Here is a 23,668-nt window from a genome sequence, read left to right on the forward strand (position 1 = left end):
GATAAGAACAAAAGATAAAAATTTGTTGAACTGATCAGAAAATCTTTGAGCTGAATTCAAAATAATTTACCTTCACAACGAACAGCACAACTATCTTCAATTCTTTTACGACAAACACTGCAAAATTTTCGTTTTAAATGCCCTCTTTCTGACCAACAGTGGGGAACAGGTTTCTAAAAATAAATTGAACATTTGAAAAAAGTTCATAACTTGCAGTTCAAAAAATAAAGACTTCTCATTGCTGTGTTACCGTTACTTAGCATGCAAACAACTAATTTATTTTTGACATAAGGATTTTAAACAGTACATGTAGCTTACACAACTCTAATTTTTTTTTCCAAGTTAATATGATAGGAATACATAGAAAAATCTCCCGCACCCCCATGTGGTAGTTAATGTATTCAGGAGCATTCTCAGTCTTCTTTAATAAATTGCATTTTTCCCCCTTTTTCCATCCTAATGCTGAGAATGTTAAATTTATTAGTTATTTCTGCTGGGAGGAAAAACAAACTGTATATTTTCATTTGCCGATTGTATATCAAAGAAAAAAATTAAGTTTCTACATATTGAAAACAACATAAAGTACAAAGTGGGTTAAAAGAAAACACAAAAATAGTCATTACTCGGAACTTAAGTCCTGATAGGCAGAGGATAAAACGACATCAACATAATATGTTTCAGCTGTTTGGGATAATATAAAATTGGGATATTTCATCAGTTGTATTTGAAATTATGTAAGATTGAATGCATTTCACCTTTCATTTTCATTACTGTGGCATTCAAAACATAAACCTCTTTTAAATTTAATTCCTATCAGTACACCTTTACTAGAAGCATTTACCAAGAATTTCATGCTACATGTTATTAATTAAAAAGCCTTTCAATACAGATGTAAAGTTGCAATAAACACAAAATTACTTTTCTTCAGACTATAAATACTTATCATGCAACAGTTAAGAAGATAGCTAATTACACAAAAAGACAAGTTTTAAAAGTTAAGTTCTTTTTAATATTCTTTAAACTGATCTACTACTACATACTTTTTTCTTATAAATCAAGCAAAGTTAAGATAGTGTTCTTAAATACTTCCTATTGTTCTTAAATAGTTTACAACTCAACCTTCTTAATTTAAAATCAAACAATTAACTTCAAACTTTTAACTAGAATTGGATTTCCTTTTTTTTTTTTTTTTCTTGGTATGTATATATGTAATGATATCTTTTAATTTAATTATAGCTTAATTGTTTTCCTATTTTTCATGTTATTTTATATTATTATTATATTTTATGTTATTATTATGTTATTTTCCAAAGTTACTCTATTCTAAAATTTTCTAATCCAAATTCCACTTTTTTATTCAATTATTTCTAAGAAACATACTAAAAAATTGCTGACGTTTTAATTCTCGCACTCCAAGCCATAGGGATAAAAATCTCTAACGCACCATTCATCCCCTTCAAAGACACTTAAGATTACCTTTCCTGAATCGACACAAAGAAATGTCTATAAGAAACTCTTAGTAAAAGTACTAAGCGAAAAATGTCTGACTTTCGCTCTTATGTTCTAATATGAACAGTCGTGTTCCTCCTTTGGTGACCGTGTACAAACCATGTGCTCACACAGACAAATAAATTTGAACACACACACACACACACACACACACACACACAGGTATATATATTGCTATAGAAAATTTAATCCAAAAATCAAACTCCGATACAGGGGTGTATGGCAAAACAGTCCAACAGCTTCAGTACCAAACAACGACATTTTATTCAATAAGAAAACACGAACGAACACACACACACACACACAAAAAAAAAAAAAGTCGAAGTGTACATAAGAACAGAACTTCCAATAAACAGCAGCACACACGCAACAAACCGGTAATAAATAACAATTTAACAGCACAAAGGATTCAGAGAGAATCCACAGAAAAGAAATTTCATACGACTTTTCAGACCTTTCGGAGAGATTTCGCACAGCTATTCAAACTTCTAAAATTATTTACTAAAATCCACTGACTATGCCAACTATGACTCTTTGATTGAATATGATAGGGCAATAAACTTTATATACAATATAATCTTGCAGTTTGAAGTCAATTAAGGTTTATTATAACTCACAGTACATGACCAGAATTGCAAATCAGACACCACAAAAAAGTTTTTTTTAATTAATAACATTCATCTCAAAGGTCAACCTTTTTTTACCGCTCTCCCCACCTCACCACTCAAAAGTAAGGTACTTGCCAAGTCCCTGATTACTATTAATATTTCACTAACATTCAAAAAGAAAGCAAGATAAAGATTCTTTCCTTGATTCAGAACTGCCATATCAAACAGGCAAAATCGATCATTGCCTGGAGTATCAAGACATAGGACGGTCATCAAGATTCTTTTGCAGCATTTTTAAGGGTCTAGCACAAGTGTGAAAGTTTTTGAGACAACCAAAGACAAATCAAACTTTTGCTCTTCAAAACCAATTTTTGATTGTTGAAATGGAAGAAGGGAAATTTCACAGAAGTCGGAAAGTACTCCTTTAAGAGTAAACCAATCATTTTCAATTTGGATGGGGACATTATTGGCACAGAAAGGCAGGGGAACTGCTTTTTTTTAAAAAAATCTAGTTTTGCAATAAAAACCAAACAATATGAATGGTATACGAATAATCCACAAACATCTCTTTTGGCTTAACTTCAAAATGCATGAAAAAAAAAAAGATAGCAAAACTAAATTGCACATAATAAAAGTTATAAATAAATAAACACATAATAATAATAAAAGCACAAAAAAATTTATCCGAAATGTGTTTTTATGTGACAAAGTCATTTTGGATAAAGTTTATTGCTTGCTTCGGGTAATTCATGTAATTAAAAACGTACTAAAATTTAGTTATCTTCTTTTTTTCACATTTTTTTATTTGAGATTAGAAAGAATTCAGTTAAGAAAATGAGAAATCCTTCAGTGAAATTATTAGAAGCTTAAATTCTTAGAAATTTACTAACTTCAGATACAAATGGGGGGGAAAAAAACGCTATCCAATCAACAAAAAGAAAAATATAGCTATATAGTAGCACTTCAGATATTTTTACTAACTACATTTAAAGCATTTAATGGGGGAAATATTAAAAATTAAAAAATTAAGTTTGCAACTCTCAAAATTCAATTCGATTATTCATAAAGAAGCAGAAAGGGTCCATCGTTGGAACCCTACTAGAATGAAAACTATCAAGTATATATAAACATTAAATTATCGCATGTTTGAAAACCAATTTCTTCTGAAGTAAGCATAATGTAGCACCCATACAACTAGGGCTGTATTAAACTTTTTAATAATAATTTGGAAATGCAAGCCTTGGGTGCCATTTTTTCCTTTCTAACTTCTAAAACTAAATGTTTTTATCAATTTTAATTTAATCTCTGTATGTTTAGTTTTAGGCTGCAAATTTTGAACTTTTAATCATAAGCCATTTTCTGCAAAGTTAATACAATATTTGCACGCAAAAGAATTAAAAATGCATAGAATTTTTTTTACAATTTTACTTAAAAGCAATTTTATGCAAACCTGTAACAAAAAATAATAACTTTTTTAATATAATCTGAATTATACTTAATTATAAGATCAGGCAATTTTTAAATCAAAAAGCAACATTCTTTAAGGATAATAAAACTTTCAAAAAATAATTAATTAGGAACATTGATAGAATAGTACTCCAAAATTTAAATAATACTTGATTCTACACTCATGTCCATAAAGTAAGGATAATTCAGAGTCACGAATTCAGAGAATCGAACTCTAAAATACATATATCACCCGTAAAATGACTACACACATCAAAAATCATATGCAAATTGCAACAAGCCACCAGATGACACCGACAGTACGTCACACAGACGAGAGTGTAAGAGAGTGATGTGCAAGGAATACAAGTAAAATTGTTTGCAAGCGCTTTATAAGCCTTTCAGTGCAATAACCGCATAGTTATGACACAAAGGACGCATTTGGATGATTTTTTACGTGGTAGAATTATCGGCTGTCTGGAATGTGGGCATACTCACCTGGAAGTATCCGAGGAATTTGGAATCGCCCAGAGTGTCATCTCCAGGCTTTGGCAACGATTCCAAGATTACGGTAATGTGAGTAGACGTTACAGCACAGGTCGCTCCCGAGTGACAACGCCGAATGAGGACCGGTATTTGGCAGTTACTGTCAAAAGAAACAGACAGACCTGTCTCGTAAGCTCTCTTCAGCCACTGGTACAACAGTTTCAAGGCAGACCGTGTACAGATGCTTAGCGCAGATTGGTCTATATGCTAGTAGGCCTGTCAGATGTGTTGCACTTACTGTAACTCTATGTTTCCTGCGGTTAGCCTCGAGTAGAGAGCATGCATTGCGGACACCGCAACAGTGGGCTTGTGTGATGTTTTCCGACGAGTCCCGGTTTAGCTTGCAGTCTGATTCTCGGCGGACTTTCATATGGAGAGCGCCAGGTACCCATTACCACCAAGACAACATCATTGAACGACACCGTTACGGTGGTGCAGGATTGCTCGTTTGGGGAGGAATTATTCTGGGTTCCAGAACTGACCTGCATGTTCACATCGGAACCATGACAGGCCAAATCTATCGGGACGTCATTCTGGAACAACATGTATGTTTGTTTCGGGGCGCCATGGGTGCAGAATTCGTGTTTATGGATGACAAAGCCTATTCTCATCGTGCAAACATCGTAAACGAATGCCTTCGATCGGAGTTTATCACCCGTATGGACTGGTCGGCATTCTTACCGGACTTGAATCCAGTAGAACATGAGTGGGACATGTTTGGCCGACGAGTTCCAGTCCATCAAGCACCTCCTACATGTCTACCGGAACTTCGGAGAGCATTGCTTGATGAATGGTATAATATTCTCCAAGATCAGATCGATAATTTGATACTCAGCATGCCTGGGCGTTGTACAGACTGTATTGCATCGTCTGGGAGACATACTGTGTATTAACCATCATACCAACCATGTAATATTGGTTTTTGTAAACAGGGGTGGTTTTTTTTTTTTTTTTTTTTTTTTTGTAATTTGCTCCAGGGAGCAAAACATCGCAATTTTTATTAATGATATCAAACATATAGCGTCTTTTTTGCTCTTTACCTTTTGTTTAATAAATAGGCTTTACAAATAAGTCACATTTCTTTTGCTTCTGACTTTTTCTTTTCCTAAACTTGCATTATCTTTCATTTATGGACATGACTATAATTTGAAGAATATTGGGGCAGAAGGCTGTTATAGTTTAAAGAACATGCCAAATTATATTTCTTTGAAAATGCTGAAAAAAAGGTTACAGAAGTTATAAAAGTAAACAGATCAAATATTTCTTGATCTGCAGTTCAATTAAGCTTCAGAACCTTGTTTAGCATTCAGTAATCAGTCCACTGATAATGACAGAAAAAAAACTCAAGTCTCCGTGAATTCTTCCTATAATATTTTTCATCCAAGCACAAAAATTTAATTGTTGATCGTAATATACTTGCATATCTTTTATACAATGAAAATTTGTTTCAATTCAAAACTCTAGCTTTGACTGTACAAATAATTAAATACTTTAAAAGTTACTGATAGGTGAAAGGCCTAATTTCAAATGCAGTAACAAAAAGTACAAATTTCAGAAGTGGAAAAGAAAAATCTGTATAAATACAAATGCAAAAAAAGAGAGAGAGAGGGAGAAAGTGAATATAAGACTGACAAAAAACACCATATAAACACTTTGGGTTTGTCAGATTGTAATTGCTATTTCCTCCTCTTATGCTGCACGAAAAAAAAAATACTGTACCTCATATGCATTAAAATGATACTGTATGAAGAATACTGCTCCTCTCTTGATGTCTTCATGAAATTTAGCTAGTGTGCTAGATCCTCTAGGGTAACTACATTTCCAGTATTCATTTGAATGGATCATGTAGAAAGCAATGTTTTGTAACTCTTGAAAGATACTTCTATCACTGAAGTTATTATTGTGAATGGATGTGATGAGATCATGTGCATGTATCAGTGAACATACATCTCTCATTGGGAGAACATTTTATTAGTGAAATCTGCAATGGTGATTTTTACTTTTAACAAAAGCATTCTGTGTGTTGTATGAAGAGAATTATTAAACACTAAAAATGAATCTTATTTCAAGAGTTATTGAAATAACAGAACAAACTTGTACTTTTTCAAATTAAAATCAAATACTATTTTAAAATCATATTCCATGCACTTTTTTTCATTTCAGAATTCAATTGCACATCAGTCTGCTCCATTATTTTTATAGATGACTCACCAAATGTAAACAGCCAGATAAATTTTTACTATCATAAAATAAAGGGAAAAAACTGCAAAAACGATAAGATAAGATAAGATATATTAAATTATTAAGGTTTGCAACTTTAATGTTCACATATACAAGAGTTGCAGACATTCTCACATCCTCTCCAACATTACACCACATAATGGCATTGAAAGGTAATATGTTTTCACAGCCTAACAATTAGTAACACAATAATGCACAGAAAGTTTACTGAATAAGACAGTTGTGACTTTCACATGAAACTACATTTTTTTAAACCAATTGTCGTTTGAAGTGTTGAGACACATAATTGTAGTTTTCTTTTTAATTAAGAATATAATTATTTTCAGCTAATATAAGTCCTCCTTATTTTTCTTTCAGTTGAACATGAAATTTAGAGAGAAATCATCAACAGCACATTTTATGTGCTTTTCAAAAATTATTTTTCCTAAAATAATCAGAAAAATTGTATAATAATAATAAATCATCCAACAGTTACAATTTTGATGCTTACTGCTAACTTATTTTCCAAATCCTTTTTATATGTTTGAGAATAAGAAAATATCTAAGAATACTTTAAAATAATTTGCCATCACATTTAAAAAAAGGTTAAAATTCTTTGAGAATGAAATTTGTTACACATACAAGAAACCTTCAATTTATGAAAGATTTTTTGTTAAAATTCATTTTGTATGTTTTAATCAAATTAATTTTTCAAAAAAAATTTATTTCCTAACAATAACTTTATTATTATGGAATAAGAACCATATGAATGATGTTTTCTATAAAAGAGAAACAAATATTTTCTTAGTCTGAAGGAATTCCTTCAGTCATTAGAAGTGAACATGTGTATCAATTACATGGTTAATAAAATTTATTACAGTCGACTGTATAACACTTAAAAGCTGCACCTTTTAACTTCTTTTCAGTTGAATATATTTCAAAAAGTTAATATTTTTCCAACTAAATTATAACATTTTTTAAGTGATGAAATTACAAGATCTTGGTGAATAAGAAAACTAATCCTCAACACAATGCTGAAAGCAATACAATGATTGGAAGATCTACACAAATGAGTAAAAAACCAATATATATTTATCTGTTGGATATGATATGCATAAAACTTTCATGGTGCTTAGATGAAATTCATAAAAATAATTCCTACTTTGGATTCTTTTTTCTTTTTTAGTGATTTTCCATAGGAGAAACTTCTGATAAATTTAAAGAGCATTCATTATTTTGAATAAATTGAAGATAAGTTAATAGACAAAATATAACATTTTAAGTATTGCATATCACTATAACATGAAGCAAGTGAAGAAATATTTGTGCCTTCATATAAGGTCATACATGATATTCATGTAAATGATTAAATTCATATAAAGTAATATGTGATAATATAGTACAATCAACATTTTTTTAATAAATTTAGATACAGATTTTTGAAAATGAATCTACTAAATTTTTATTATTATTATTAATAATAATAATAATAATAATAATAGCCAACCAGCCATTAATATCTAAACTGACCAATAAATATAAAATAGAAAAAAAAATCAATTTTCTAGAAATTCAAAAAAAAAATCTGCAATAAAAAAATGAGGAGTTACTACTTGAAACTTTCTTATTAATTTTTTTTCCTAATTATCTTTGCTAGATTTATACTACAATATCATCATGCATTTATGTACCTGTTTTTGATATTTTCCTATTATTTAAACAAAACGTTTTGTTGTCCTGTCAGTGTAAGTGGTAATTAATGTAAGTGGCTTCTCACAATTCTAGTTTTAGAGGTTGAGAAGGAGGAGAAGAAATCAAGGCATGTATTACTATGGACTCCACCTAATCAAGATTATTTCTACACTTCTCTAAGCTCTGACTACACATATGAAACTTTCATATCTAAAGTAATAACTTAAAGGCTACAAAGATTTAAAGTTGATATGTTTAAACCATAAAAAGCTGGTATGCCTATTATATTAAAATAGAAAATTGTATTTAATTTAAATAATATGCCAACTTCCTAATTTCATTTTTTTTTTTTGGTAATGAATAAGTTTGTTAAAATTTTGATAAGTTTTCAGTTTACATCATTTTAATTAAAGCATTTAACTAATCACTCAAACATTTCAACAATAAAAGAAAATAGAGAGAACTTACCTTAATTACATGTGTTGCTATAGTTGAACAGGGAGAAACTACAGTTTTCAAACATCTATCATGAACTACAAAGTTGCACACTAAAAAAAATAAGTATATATAAATCTAAATAAAGGTTTAAAAAATGGTGTAAATTAATTGTATATGTTAGAAAAGATAATTTTTTATAGTAACATTATCTAAAAATATATCATGCAACACACATTCAAGTTTAAAAAAGAATCAAAACTATTTTATGCTTCTGTAAATTTTTCCATATACGAAATACAAAACAACTAGCAATATCATTCCACCATAATAATATAAAAAAATGAATAAACTAAAATAGCAATTCAGTTCATCAAAGTGATAATGTATCATGTATAATTTATTAATTAAACAATGAAATATTTCAGTGGCACTGATACACTAATCACAGTTATTGACATAAAGGCAATGCTTAAGCTAAACTGCATCAAACATATGGTTTCAATATATTTAATATTAATTACAAGACAAAGGTAAATAAAAAGAAAAATTGATTGTATCTAATGTTTTATAAAAACAACAACAGATTATTACACAGATTAATATAAAGGCAACAAAATAAGTAACTGAAGTAATTAAAAAATATATGAACAATCAAATCAAAGATGTCTTTGAAAGAAGACAGAATAAACTATCCATTATTCTTGGCAGATTAGATTAATTTAATCTTGTCTGAAAGAGACACCAGCAATCATACAGGGGAAAAAATTTCTTTCCAACTAGGCACTGCTGAACATGATACAAACTTCCAAATTTTCTTATTGTAACTGTATAGCATTAGTTCGCTTTCATTTAAATTATTTTTGCCACTTCATATAGATCATGCAGAACAACTAAGATATCACATCAAATTTTTCATGCCATCTTTAGCAAGATTTTTTTAACATCAGTTTGAAAGAAAAAGGGTAAAAGTTAAAAAATATTTGCAACATATCTTGTTGAAATTTCAAAAATAATCCATTTAAATTGATTTTGTGAAAAGTGTTATCAATTACTAATACTTTATTTTCTTATTTCCAAATTTTGTAGTCATTAGAATTCTTTCTGTTTGGAAAAATGTATGAGGAGAAAAAACTTAAGATGTACCATTTAAAAAGTACTATTGAATCTACAGCAAAATTTATAGTGGAATTAAGATTTAAATTGTAACCCCTTCAAAAGAAGAAGCAACTGCATACAAAAAAAACAAAGTGGAATTTCTATTATATACAAATTTAAAGATTACACTGAGTTAATGCAATTACAGAAATGAATCATGTTAATAAATACTTCACACTTAAAAAAAAAACACTTTAAATATATTACAGGAAAGATAAAACAAAGATGTTCTTTCAATGAATGTAATTTAAAAAAAATTAATACTAGATGGATTGGCATAGCGACCAAAGCAGGAGGAGAGAATGTTTATAACCTGGGCTCCAGTCTCATAGGGTGCCTTTAGAACAAAATAATTATGCGCATTTAACATTTTATGAAATGATAAATGAAGGGGCAAAAAGGTAATGTCATGTGCCTAGAAGTTATCTATATTTAATAAACCGCTGATAAAGATGGGGAGCACAAAATTTATATTATGCCTCAGTCACTTGATATCCTTGCTACATTACTGGCTAGATGCTGAAAACTCATCTATAAATGAAGGTGCAGAAAGATAATGCTGTGCCTGGAAGTCATCTACATTTAATAAACTGCTGATAAAGGTAGAAGGGACACAAAAATTATATTACGCCTTAGGCACTCAGTATCCTTGCTACAGCACTACAATAGATGCGGAAAATTTTATTTTGAGATTTCCAAGCAAGTGATGAGAAATAGTTATTGATAAGATAAAATAAAATATACTTTAAAACCTTAAGACAAAATATGAGGACGAGAATGAAAGCTTTTGGCATGGTAGTTGGTTCTTGTCATCCAAGTGGGTACAGAAATGATAGGAGTCAGCTACCTCCTATTGATGATGGGTCATGTTCCCCATGGGAAGTGTTATACTGTGGCTGTTGATGGCCCTTAGGACTCATCTTTAGTTCCTGCCAATGCTGTCGTGGCGGTCCAGTCATTCAAATTTAATCCAAATGCCTTTAATTAGGCATGGCAGTGTAGCTTTGTAGGGTTACCTACAGAGTTTGCTAGCAATAAAATCTCATAATTTAAGTTTCATTTTTTTTAAAAACTGAAATTCTGAGCCTTTAAAGGTTTTTATTTTTCTGTTGATCCCATTTCTATTTAAAAAAATTTCCAATGACCACAAATTTGGAAGAAGAAAAAAATTATACAAAAATGAAGCATTAAATGATAAAAATTTCATTAAACACAATCATTTAGCAAATTGGAAAAATTTTTTTGCCAAGATGATTTTCTTAGTTATTTTTCCTGAAGAATTGGAACAAAGATGCAGCAAAATATCATGTGATGTATACTTCAAAGTGGTTCCAATTAAAAATCCATCCATCATCTTACAATGATAATGGGTACATCTGATATGTTAAATTTAAACAAATAATTTCATTCTTCATATTTAAAAGATTCATATAATTCAAACAAAAACAAAATAAGTAACATGAAATTTTAGATAAGATGAACTTGAATAATAACTGCATAACATTTATGTTTTATTTTATAGATAAAAACAATAATTAATAATTGGGACAGCCATAGATTCAAAACAACCTGGATTAAAAAGAACAAATTGGGAATTTTCAAAACTGTCCAAGTTTTTGAGAGTTTCAAGAAGGAATTAATATATCTCAGTATAATACCAGACTTTTGGGGAGATGGTTAGTTACACTGGTTTTGGACACAAAAGCCAAATTTGATGCAACAAACATCCCCTACTTAAAATTTCAATTTAAAATTAGAAACAAAAAGTAGAAAAGTGGCTTAATGAAATGTGCATTGTCAAATGTTGTAATACTTAAATGAAATGTACTTAATGCAAATTAGTCAAAAAAAAAAAAAAAATACATGCATATATATACAAGTGCTGACATGAGCAAGATAAAACCCATATGTTTCAGATCCAAACATCAGATCTCTGAAAGCTGGTGGATAAGCAATCTTCAACAATATCAAGAAGTAATGGGCCAAAGAAAACACTAGGAAAATGCATTGTTCTTGGTATAAAACACATTAAATGTACTTTTATCCAGACCTACAACTACTGGGGCAGGGTGGTGCATCTAAATGAAAAAGACTGTAGGTGAAGGTAACAATTCCTAATCAAAACTCAAAATGCAATAATGAAAAAAGATATGTTCATGACATAACATTTCATTCAATAGCAAGTAAGCTCACAGTAAGAAATCTAACAGCTAATCATCTTAATTTACCTAATGGCCTCAAAGACTAAACAATGTTTTCCCTAAAAAAAAAACTATTCTATAATACTTCACAGGAGGAAAAAAGCCATTAAATTTTTAAAAAATTGATATGCTTTTATCAAATTTTTCCTTTTCCCCAGTAGAAAAGATTCTGTCTCCATGTTGCAATAAAAAATATAAAATTCGACCTAAAATTTAAACCTAGAAATTTTGAAGCCAATTTACTTATTCTGTAAAGAGATGATAAAATTCAAGGTGTAAGCATAATATAAATTAATGAGGTTCAAAATACTTTTACAGGATATTATAATTTGGAAATGTGTAGGAGAGTACAAAGAAGCAATTTTTTTAGAATATAGCGTACTGATTTCAATACTGAAGCAGTTAAATTACATATTAATTTATATCTTAAAATCTCAATTGCTCCTCCACTCATTAGAATAGCTGCATTACTTAATTTTATAAAAATCTGCTATATTTGTTACATATATATTAAATGTTTTTTTGTAAATACCTAATTTACATGCAGTGGCATATTACACATAACGGTTGAACTATAGTTTGTCCAAAAATTATTTTTTTAAGTTGCATTTTCTTACTTTCCCTCTTGGAGAATCTGATGTTCCTAGCTTGCTTTATCACCCTGAGAGTTCAATAATCAACAAAAATGGGGGAGGAAGTATAAAAGACATCAACAAGCATGAAAATCACAGGCTGACTATCTTTCATGTAGCTCACAAAAGCCCACGGCACAAACAATAGATTGTTTGATTCAACGATCAATGTAAACCTCTCTACCACTAATTTAGAGAAATGACAAATGCAGAAGTAAACAGACCCAATTTGGAAGCAGAGCCAATCTTTCTCTCTCTCTCTCTTTTTTTCTTTTTTTTTTAACACCAAAAACTTTGCTTTTTTAAAAAAAAACTTTTTTCATTAGCTTTCTGACTTTGATTCTTACTTACTTGGTAAAAACACATCTAGTTTATTGAATATTCACTTTTCTTTTGTCAGAGATTTCTCTCTGTTAAAAATGTTATTCACAGACTTAAAATGATATTCAGATTAAAAATTTGAGGAATAATTTATTATCAATTAATTATGTGTGAAAGCAATTGAACATTGCATCAATTATTGCATCTCACTTGATATTCATTTTTAGACAAGATTTATTAAGCTGACTGGACAAAGTATGCGAGGGAGGGAAGCTCTGGTAATTTTATCTACAGAATTATCACTTCAACATTCACAATTTAAAAAATGATAAAAATACAAGGAATTTATATCATTGTGACTGAAATGCAACATATGTCATATGTGGCTTTGAAATTAAAATTTTATGTTACTTGTAGGTTAGGCAGCTTTATTTGAAAAATTGTAATATCTTAATAAATATATTTCGCAGCTCTGTTAATTCCTGAGCTGATGAGCTATTAATGTATATGTCAAAAATTCAAGGTTTGATAAAAATTTATAACTTTGAAAACATAAAAAATTGATATTAAAAATATAAATAAATTGACATAAAAAATATATATAAAAATTGATAATGAAGATCAGAACACAGTCTATTAAGGAACTGTGGCATAAAATTTTACATTCCTTAACTATATTAAACACAACTTTTTAAAATTTTACAATAATTTTTATAAAAAGAAATTTTTTAGGCAACTTCTGAATTTAACTATTTTCAGTTTGGAGTGACATATAATTATTCATGAAAAAAATCTTTTCTTTTGGAAAAGAATATCTAATAAATTTTACATATAATTTTATTGACAAATAAAATGTTTCTCATAAAAAGTGGGGGAGGGCAAATAACCACTATCTAACCAAATAAATTCATTTTAATTGCCAACTAAAATGCAACAGCATAGAATAAATTATCTCAGATTATGCCCCTAAGTGGTTAAATTGGTTTCAAAACCATAACATTTCTGAGATGCATTATTATATTAATCAAAATGAATTGTAAAATCCACTATGAACTGACAAAGCATTTCTAAGATGTCTTTTTTCCTATTCTTACTGATCTCTGAATTTGTTTATGTTGCATATTTTAACTAACTCCACACAAAATTTAAAAAAAAAAAAAAAAAACATTTGTTTGTATTTTAATTTTAAAAATACTGTAAAGAAATAAAAACATTTTAAATAAACTTTGTGTTCAGTGAATTCCGAGAGCTCATAGGATTGTTATGCCATATTTATTATTATTATTATTTGCCAATTGAGTCAAAATCTGAAATGAAATTTAAAGTTTGAAATTACATTTGATTTTATTTTAGATTTGAAAAACAAAATTTAAGAAATACCTTCTTTTAAGGAATAAATATCTTTATCCTACAGTCAGTGCAGAGTTTACGGTAGAAACATATGTAATATTTATTATGGCTTTATTTTAATTACTTTTCAACAAAATTTAACTAAAAAAAAACATTCTTGTAGCAAAGTTATGTAAAATAATACTAATTAAGAACAAGTGTTGTGTTCATTTCAAACAGAATAAATTTGTGATGGAAACATTAGGTGTTGGAATTCCTCTAGACTTTTATACAAGTTAAATTTTTGTACATTTTACTTTTGTCTTGAATTTTTCTTTTGTATTTTAAAGAAATTTATAGTTGAAATTTATTTTATCCTCACACAAGATGGAAAAACAAAATATAAGAACTTTTATCGTCCCATCACTACATTCCAAATATTTAGCTTTTGGACTAGACATGATTGCAATAATCAAATATTAAAAATTAAAGAATTGCACAAGAAATAGAAATTTAGGGCATTTAGTGTAAAACAATCTATCATCAGGAACAGCACCAAGTAACAATACAGCTGTTCATATGTGGTAAAGGGGAAAAGTAATATTTTCTTAGTATTCACATATTGTTTTCACTTCTGCATCCTGGGCTAAATTTACTTTATATTTTATGTTTATTAACAGTATTTTTTTGAAAATAATCAAGAAAATGATTTTTCTCTATTCTTCAGTATATTTATTTATTATTTTATTTCAATATGAATATGATAAATTATTTAACATTTTTCATGCTTTAAGAGTACCAGTTTCTTTTTGAAGTTATAGATTTATTGAACAGTTTTATACCAATCTCTTCTTCCAGAACACAAATATGACTTTTAGTAACAAATATGCACCTAAGAATAATAAACATTAGAATGGTAGTAGTTTTCCCAGTATATGTAGGATATACCATCAATTTAATTCATAGGGCAAGAGGCTAGGCCAATATTGACAATCCAGTAAGATCACATATGTGCAGAAAGAGCAGACTATAGCAAGCACTTATCCCAATGGAATATCTACAAGCTATTGTGCAATACTGGCTTACAGTAAATCCACTTTTAGAATGAAACAAGAAATTGTACAAGAAAGTCAATTTCTGAAGAGTATAATAAATCAATATCTCCTAGTAGACATTCAGTTCATGTTTTAACAAGTAAAATTCAAAATCTTAATAAATCACATAACTTAATTACTTTATTTGTTAATTAAAAAAACTACCAACATTAACCCTCTGTTAGGAACGAGCAATCTTTAAGGATCACTTTTGAATTTGTTCTTGAAGTCAACTGCAATTATTTTTAGTTTTTATAGTTAACTTCATGGAAATTAAAGGCATGTGAAAAATGAAATTCCTCTGTCAGACATAATTTAAATGCATGAAAATGTAAATGTGATCTGACAGTTTGACACACCATATGTGGCAACTTTTTTCACTTTGTCTTTTTTATTTATATAATTTATATTGTGTAATGTCAATTATTTAAATTTGCTTGAATTGGAAGTGCTTCCCTTCCCCAATGTGAGTGGAATTTGTGACTAAAATTGCGGCAACTGATATTAGTACTAGCAGGGTTGATACTAGCATAAAAAAATATAAGAGCTGGAAATAAATTTTAGTATAAGACCAATGGAGGAGTCAATTATATAGTCAAAATGTATGCATTCTACAATGTTACCAAAGCAATCTTAAAATTGAAATGGTGATATTTTTACATAATACTAGACACTACTACTGGAATAAGAGCAAAATTGTATTTACTAAAACATATAAATACAGAATGAAAATCTACCCTTTCTTTGAAAGTTGGCTCACTGCTGGTAAAGTATTGATGAAAATATATAAACCAGAATGCTGGCTTGCCATTTTGTACTTGAAAAAGGTCATTCATTGAAAGTTTACCTCATTAGATCTTTACTTCACTGACAGGCATACCGACCCTGTCAAAACACCAAGACAAGATTGCTGAAATGTACATGTCATGGTTATAGCGCTTATTTATGTCTAGAACATTGTAATAAAAAAATGCAAAAATTTTTCCATCAGAATGCAATGAATTGCGAAAACAATGAATCTAAGCAAACTTTTTATAACTGAATATGTTTTTTATTATTTAATTTTATTCTTTAATGCCTGAACCTATATATAGGCTTAATATATACCACAGTCAATTGTTACTAATTTCTGATTATTTTAACAATCTGTGATGAATTTGCAATTTTAATAGCATGATAAATAAAATTGCTTTATTTTTCTTATTTGTAGTTGATTAATTTATAAATTTTTAAAAAAATATTATGAATATTATATATACAAAAATGAATATATCATAGGTGATTTATTATAAGTATGAAACTTAGTAGATGAAAAAATAAGCATTCTATCCCCCCCATTTCTAATATGAGACATAAAACAGTCCTGCCTAATGAGGGTTAAATAAAAGTTAACCCATTAACCAGCAACTATCCAGTAAGTGAATGCTTCTAAAATGTCAATACCTCATTGCAGAAAAAATATCAGAATTGAAGAAACTCGTTAAGATGGATTTCTATATTTTGGTTGATTGAAGGGTTAAATAAAAATACAAAAATATGAATTTATAATATCTTTAAGGATTTTTTTTTTTTTTTTTGGCTTGTTAGTTTAAAATAGATTTCAAATTTGAACTGCAGAAAAGAAAGATTTTCTAAAGAATAATTCTGACCAAGTCATCAAATTAAAAACTTTATTTTTTTTTACACAATTTTGATTAAAATTCTACAATTCAATGCACAAAATGATTTAGGAAACTTATGTACAAATTTTCCTAAAAAGACAAACACACATTGATTTGATTACAATAAAAAAGTTAACTATAACATTTTTCATAATAATTCCTAGTCGTCAACTGTTTCCTATTTCATGATTCATTCTGAGAAGAAAAAACCTCTGACTATTTCCATCAAAAAACTTATGATATAATCCCTCAAAAAAAAATGAGAAAATATTAAAAAATGATGACAAGGATGCACTCAAGATTACGAATCTGAATTTCAGCCCCTCAATTGAACATATTTTTTGCAAATTCAACAGTTATTCCACAAATTACCCTACCAAATTAGAAAATTGACCTTACATTGATCACATTTTATTTTACATGGGCTCAACTTTCAACTATTAACTGCTCATAATAAAAAAATTAGGGGGGAAAGTGTGTGTTTGTGGCATGCACAGAAATTTTAAAAAAAAATTAGGTGCAGGATAGAATACTTTAAAATGAGAAAGCACTTAGATCTTGATGTATGGTACAAAAAAAGTATTTAGAACTACTTGGCAATAGTATTTTTTTAAAGAGTAGCAAAGAAACCATAAGCTGAAAAGAAAAGAAAATATGGTTATTTTAAAATAAAATTTATCATTTTCCCATTTGTGAATGATACCAAAAATAGGGATTTTCTTCCATGTCTCTGTACAAGTATTTACACAAAAGAAGCAGACTTTCTGGACTATTCATAAATATGAAATAGAACAAAATACTCATAAAATTAAAGGATAAATAATTAAAGAGTAGTTTATATTACTTAATTATATTATTATGTCAAAAATATTAACTAGGCTTCAATAAAAAAACTAAGTCATAAATGCATACTGAAAAAACATCCTTTCAAAATAAGAAGCTAGCTATTAAGATCTTTCCTTGTATCAAATGTAACTTTATTCAAATATTTGAAAACATATACAAAGAATAGGAACAAACATTTTGCTTTTCATAACTCCAACTTGTGTGTGTGTGTGAAACATATTGAAGGAGTTCCAAATGATTTTTCATAATTTCAATGCAATAATCAATTTTTTAGTTTTTGTGTCCAAGTCATGTGCAAGAGAAAAAATCAAATAGGAAGGCAGAAAGCAAGAAAGAGAATGGGCAAGGTCATATTTAAAACTTTAATAGTTTTTAGAAAAAAAACTACAGACTCAGTATTTTGGTACAGTGGGAAAAACAAAAGTCTGTGTAACTTAGAAGTTACAGTGAAGGGAGAATTTAGGCAAATAGAAAATTTTTAGAATGTATATTAATTAGAAATAATGGCAAACAAGTTCAAATTTTCATTTCATTTAAGTTTTGCAACTTGCAAAACTGAATGATATGTTGAACTAAAATTCTTTATTAACCATTAACACAGTGAAAAATTCAATCTATTCAATTATTACTTTGCTTAATAAAGGTATGCCTGAAGAGTTAATTGAATGTATATATATTCCAAACCTTCATTCCAATTTTAAAAGCTTAGTGATTAATCGTAAAATAAATAAAATTATCTGTGGCTAAGTAAACACCTAAATAGCAGGACCAATTTCAAAAAACCTTCACATACTTATTCTTTAGCACAAGAGAATTAATACTATCAACTTTCCAAAGTAAAAAAATTAAATTAATAATTAAAAATTAACAAAATTAATGATTTGACAACATTAACTTCAGAGAAATTTATTTTGCAATATATATTTTAATGCCATTTTAAAATTGCAAATATCACCTTTTCAATGTCAAATTCCTTTTTATAAAATTTTATTAATTCTTTAAAGAATAATACAGAGGATTTTGAAATATAGTAAGAGTGGTCTATCCTGCGCCTATTTTTTGAAATTATTAGTTCATATATTTTGGAATTTTTTTACTAATTTAATTATTTAAAAGTGCCTAGAAGAAATGTCATACCTTTCAGCTAAACATATTAAAAATCACTAAAGCTTAAAGGTAGCCAATCAAGGGATGTGAAAAAAGGATTACATGTTTTGTAATAATTTATACCTAATCAGTTTCTACATTAAAAATATTATACATGAAATTATTTAAATTCTGGGCAACACCAGGTACAACAACATAATAGAAGTAAACCTATTCTATATTCTATAATTTATAAGTGAAATATACATGTTCTATACTTTTAACTAGATAAACACATTTGAAAACAGTTGAAATTTCACTTGTACAGTTGAAATTAATTACAATCCATTGTTTCTTTTTAGCTCTGTGTACAAGTCAATAGGTACTACAAAACAGGTTTTAACTGTTATCCACTCATTAGCCAGATTTGAAGCAAAAATGACATTTAAGTTTTTAGTTTCATTTGTTAGTTTTTTAGCTTGATTTATTTTCTAGGCAATGCAGATTATCTTCATTGTTTAATATTTTACTATATCAGAAAAACATTTCAATGTATGATAAAAAAATGTTTAAAAAGAATTTTTATTGATTTTTTTCAATAATTTTCTTACATTTGAAATTTAATTTTATTTCAGTTATTTTAACATGATTTACATGAAATTCAATAAAATTTATGCTTTCAATTAATTTCAGAATTAATAGGTTACAATAAGCACAGTTCTAACATTATAAAGCAATTACTCGAATATAAGGCTGGCTTTATTCAGAAACAGTATTTACTCATTTATATTATTGTAAGATGATATAACTACAAAATCATTTACATCCATTATAAAATAGAAATTTTAGATCTGCTTAATAAGATTTGCAATCATACCAAAAAAAGATGTACAGTTAAAAAACCTTGCTTTGAAATAATTCAAACAAGTTCTTCGAGCTCTTAAGAAAATTTAAGCATAACTTCATTAAATTAGAACAAAGCTTATAATATATCAACCCTTAACAAGAATAACCTAATCTCTTCATAATAATCTAAGTGATATTTTATACAGACCACTAAATTAGTAATGATTTGAAAAGGAAGTATTTTAAAAAATCAAACATTACTGATTTTATACAAAATTTGTATATATTAAATAAATTAAAATAGCCTGAAGAACATCAAACAAAATTTATTTTACAAGTCAGCACATTTATAAAACTAACTGCTCTGAATTTTTAAAATAAAAGTTATCCTTTCAAATAAAGATTTCCAAAAACATGCTGCATGTTACTTTCAAGAATAAACAACTTTACTAACAGATGAAAATTTTCTACCTTCCTTCCAATAGTAAGAAAGAAATTAGAAATCAAAATTTATAACATTTGCTAATGCTCACCAATAATGGATGTTAATTTTCAATTAGAGTTTTTGACTTCGCATCAAATTAAAAATATTTATCCAGACTATGAAGAAGTTTGTTATATTATATAGCAACTACAAAAGTATTTGGCTTTAAACAATAAAATTGTAAAATTAAAAACAAAATCATATGCATTAGGTGATATTAATATTCAATTTTTTCACAGCAGTACAACTAAATTAAACATTAAATTTGCAATCCTAAAAATATACAGAAATTTAATATCACATTCACAAAATATCTGTAAATTTCATTTAGATCTTCCATTTTTGGACAAATTATTTAAAAGAAGCTAAATAACAAGAAATATATTTTTCTTCAAAAATTTTTCTTAAAGGTATAATTGAAATTATAAATAAAAGCATTTTTAAGTTTTATTAGAAATTCTGATGTACTACTATATAACTTCCATTAAGTGCAGTGGAAATAAGTTTGGCTGACTATTTGACATTTCACTGAAAGAATAAACAAAGCCCTTGATAATAATAGTGCTTCTGTAGGCATTCTTTAATGTAAATTACAAATTTATGTTAATTCAAAAATGGCTTATTTTGTGAAAAAAAATTTCGATATGTAACTACACATCTGACAGTTAAGAAAATGCATTTGTTGCTTTTCCTACTGCTGCATTAAGAACGAAATAAACTATATCGCATTTCCATAACAATTAATAACCAAGCAATTTACTCGAAAAGTCAGTTTTCCAGAGTATGTAATTCTTTTTTCCCTGCAGTGCACAAACCGGTTCCAACAAGTAAACCCCTTCTACAAAATACCGGGCTTCATTCTACCAATAATACTCATCCAGGTAGGATACGTTTTGACTGGCTGCGATTACTCACTCCCCTTTAATGCTTGGATTCCTGCACTTTCGTATGAAATGACTTTTTTTAATATAACCTATTCAATACTATTTCATTTCGCATTTTTTTTTTATCTTTGTAAATGCATGTGTGTAAATATCTTGAATAATTTCCAAACAGACAATTGAATGTAAATATCAGGTTAGAATGTATTTACTCTTGGTTTTCTACGCTTAATGAGTCACAATTCAGGAGAGGAACTAAATTACCATGCAGACTAGAGGGTCTAGGACGTAGATTTTAATCACTAACCTTCACAGACGTAGCCTTGGCCTATTAAGCCCCAGAGCATATCAGTGCAATGGTGACAGTACGTTGGTTTATGAAAAGTTTTTTTCGTAAAATAGTGTCCGTGTCCATGCTCAAAATCTTGAACTGTATCTGTAGATGGGCTTGTCTGATCACAGGTTCTGTCAGCTGTATTAGGCCTACCGGCAGCAGCCATATTGTTCCACCGGCGGAATAAACTCCTAAACGCTTGGAAAGCCAGTGGTTCTAAGCAAATTAGATCAGCTCAAATCAAATATGTGAAGGCATCTAGTTGTTGATTATTTTCGGAAAAATGTTTGAAAATTCCACTATGTAGTATTATTATGCATCACCCCGTGGATTGTAGAATTATTTCCATTCCTGTTCCCCATTCCAAACTACACTTATTGTGCGCCATGATGGTCGTAAAAATCGAATCGAGTGGCAGTAAGCTGGCGATGCGATACGATACAATTCGATTGGAAATAAAACAGAGATAACAAGGTTTTGAATACAGTTTAAAATATAAATATGTTTTATTAATGTCGCTCTAGAACTAAATATTTTATTTCTGATGTGATATTTCTATACAGTCTTGAAGAATCGGGAAAACAAATAATCAGTCTTTATCCGAATCTAGTTTGCATGTTATGGTATAGGCACGTAGATTTCAGAAGACCAGAGAAGTGCATAACTCATTACTCGTGTCAAAAAATGGTAAAACTAAGGAACACGGAACAGACTTTTCGCCAACCCCTATCAAACAGTGGAAAAATCCCTGAATTTAACTAATAATTAGTAAAGAATACAGTTAGATTACCATATGTGGCAATTTAGTATATCCTTTCCGAGTTCTTTAATTATATATTTTTGACCCCTTAATGGTTAGATGTATATATATTCTTATATGTACCAAATTAAAACCCACTTGAGTTTTTTTAATACCATAAACTACTTTAGAATGTGAAATAAAAAATAAAGTTTTACTGAAAATTCACTTCTGAGCATTTAACATTTTCATATGTGTCAGGGTTAATTTTATAATAAAATTTTTTTTTTAACATTTAATGCATATGTAGATAATGTAATCGTGAAATAATATAATGAAATAATGCATGTTTTGAAATCATTACTATACATTTTATTTTTGATCATAAAATTTACTGCTATTCAAGACATGAATGTCATGAAAATGTTAAATTCGTTTCTTTTCTTTTCATTTCATATTGATTCCTTTCAAGTAATGTTCCTTTCCATTATTTCTTGTGACTGGCTTATAACTTTTATTTATTTGAAACACCGGTCAAATGTTCGAATGAATAGATTAGACAAAGATTATGCTATATTAAGGAGATATCTTACTTTTTATATTTCTAACGTTAATGAATAAACAAAAGCAGCGCCGGAACAACGTTTCGGCTATATTACAGTGTATACTCTTGGATAGATAATTTAAATTTTATATGTTTAGCCATTATAAAAATAAATATATACTATTTTCTAACTAGAAAGTCGATCCTAGTTGCTGTTATATAAATTCCTTCATTTATTCCTGAAATAACAATTCAATTAATGTTAATGTTGAATTTTAGTATTTATTTTTCTACAAGTATTAACGGTGAGTAGTGAACAGAATTTGCAAAAGTACGTGTATAACAGTGTTTTGAATCACTGATATTTTCTGACTTCTTGAAAAAATATACACTGATGCTTAAATAAATAGGAAGTTTTCACGTTTACCAAAATTTTAAACTTATGATTGAGTTTATTATACTTCAAAACAAACCTGCCTCACTATACTCTGTTTCACCCTAACTTGGCAGTATTGTAAAAGGTAGAAAATGTGACGCTCCGCGTTGGGAAAGAGTTCCCCATCAATTCCGACTTTAAAATAGTTAAAATGCGCAGAAATTTATCAAATAATATCATAAATTACAGAAATCCTTTTTCTATCAATATGTATTTAAAATTATTCTCAAGTTAGAAGTGCTTATGTTAAGTATTTTGTAAATAAAGCGAACGAATAAAACTAAAAGATTGACATAATGAATTCTACTTTGGCTAGAACCGGTCTTCAAGGTCAAATATTTGGCGCGCTTTTCTTTTACGTCTCCGCCAACTCAACTTCATTCAGTTCGCAACCATTATCATCTTTCGTACTTTTTTATTCTCGCTTTTTTAGCAGCTGATATTTTTGATACTATTAATCGCATTAGTAGTTATTAGTTCTGTTTGGTGAATATTTATTCGATCCATCATTTCTATTAACTTCTAAAATGTTTGAAAAAGAGAAAATGTTTTCACCGACTACGCTGTGCACACTTCAAGACGAGTGAAACCAACAAAAAGTGCAACATGTAAAAACATAT

At 28.6% G+C, this 23,668-nt stretch overlaps 1 protein-coding gene across 1 annotated transcript in view; it reads right to left on the bottom strand.

The window, feature by feature from the left end:
- Positions 1 to 21,746, bottom strand: part of LOC129960462 (diacylglycerol kinase theta-like) — a 76,013-nt gene extending 54,267 nt beyond the window's left edge. The window contains exons 1-3 of the mRNA XM_056073911.1: positions 21,303 to 21,746; positions 8,490 to 8,569; positions 71 to 173 (exon numbers count right to left, since the gene is read on the bottom strand). Coding sequence (XP_055929886.1) covers positions 71 to 173; positions 8,490 to 8,569; positions 21,303 to 21,495 — 376 coding nt within the window. The 5' untranslated portion in view covers positions 21,496 to 21,746. The remainder of the gene's footprint in view (positions 1 to 70; positions 174 to 8,489; positions 8,570 to 21,302) is intronic.
- Positions 21,747 to 23,668: the final 1,922 nt, after the last annotated feature.

Source organism: Argiope bruennichi, chromosome X2 (genome assembly GCF_947563725.1).
Source record: "Argiope bruennichi chromosome X2, qqArgBrue1.1, whole genome shotgun sequence".
NCBI lineage: Eukaryota > Metazoa > Arthropoda > Arachnida > Araneae > Araneidae > Argiope > Argiope bruennichi.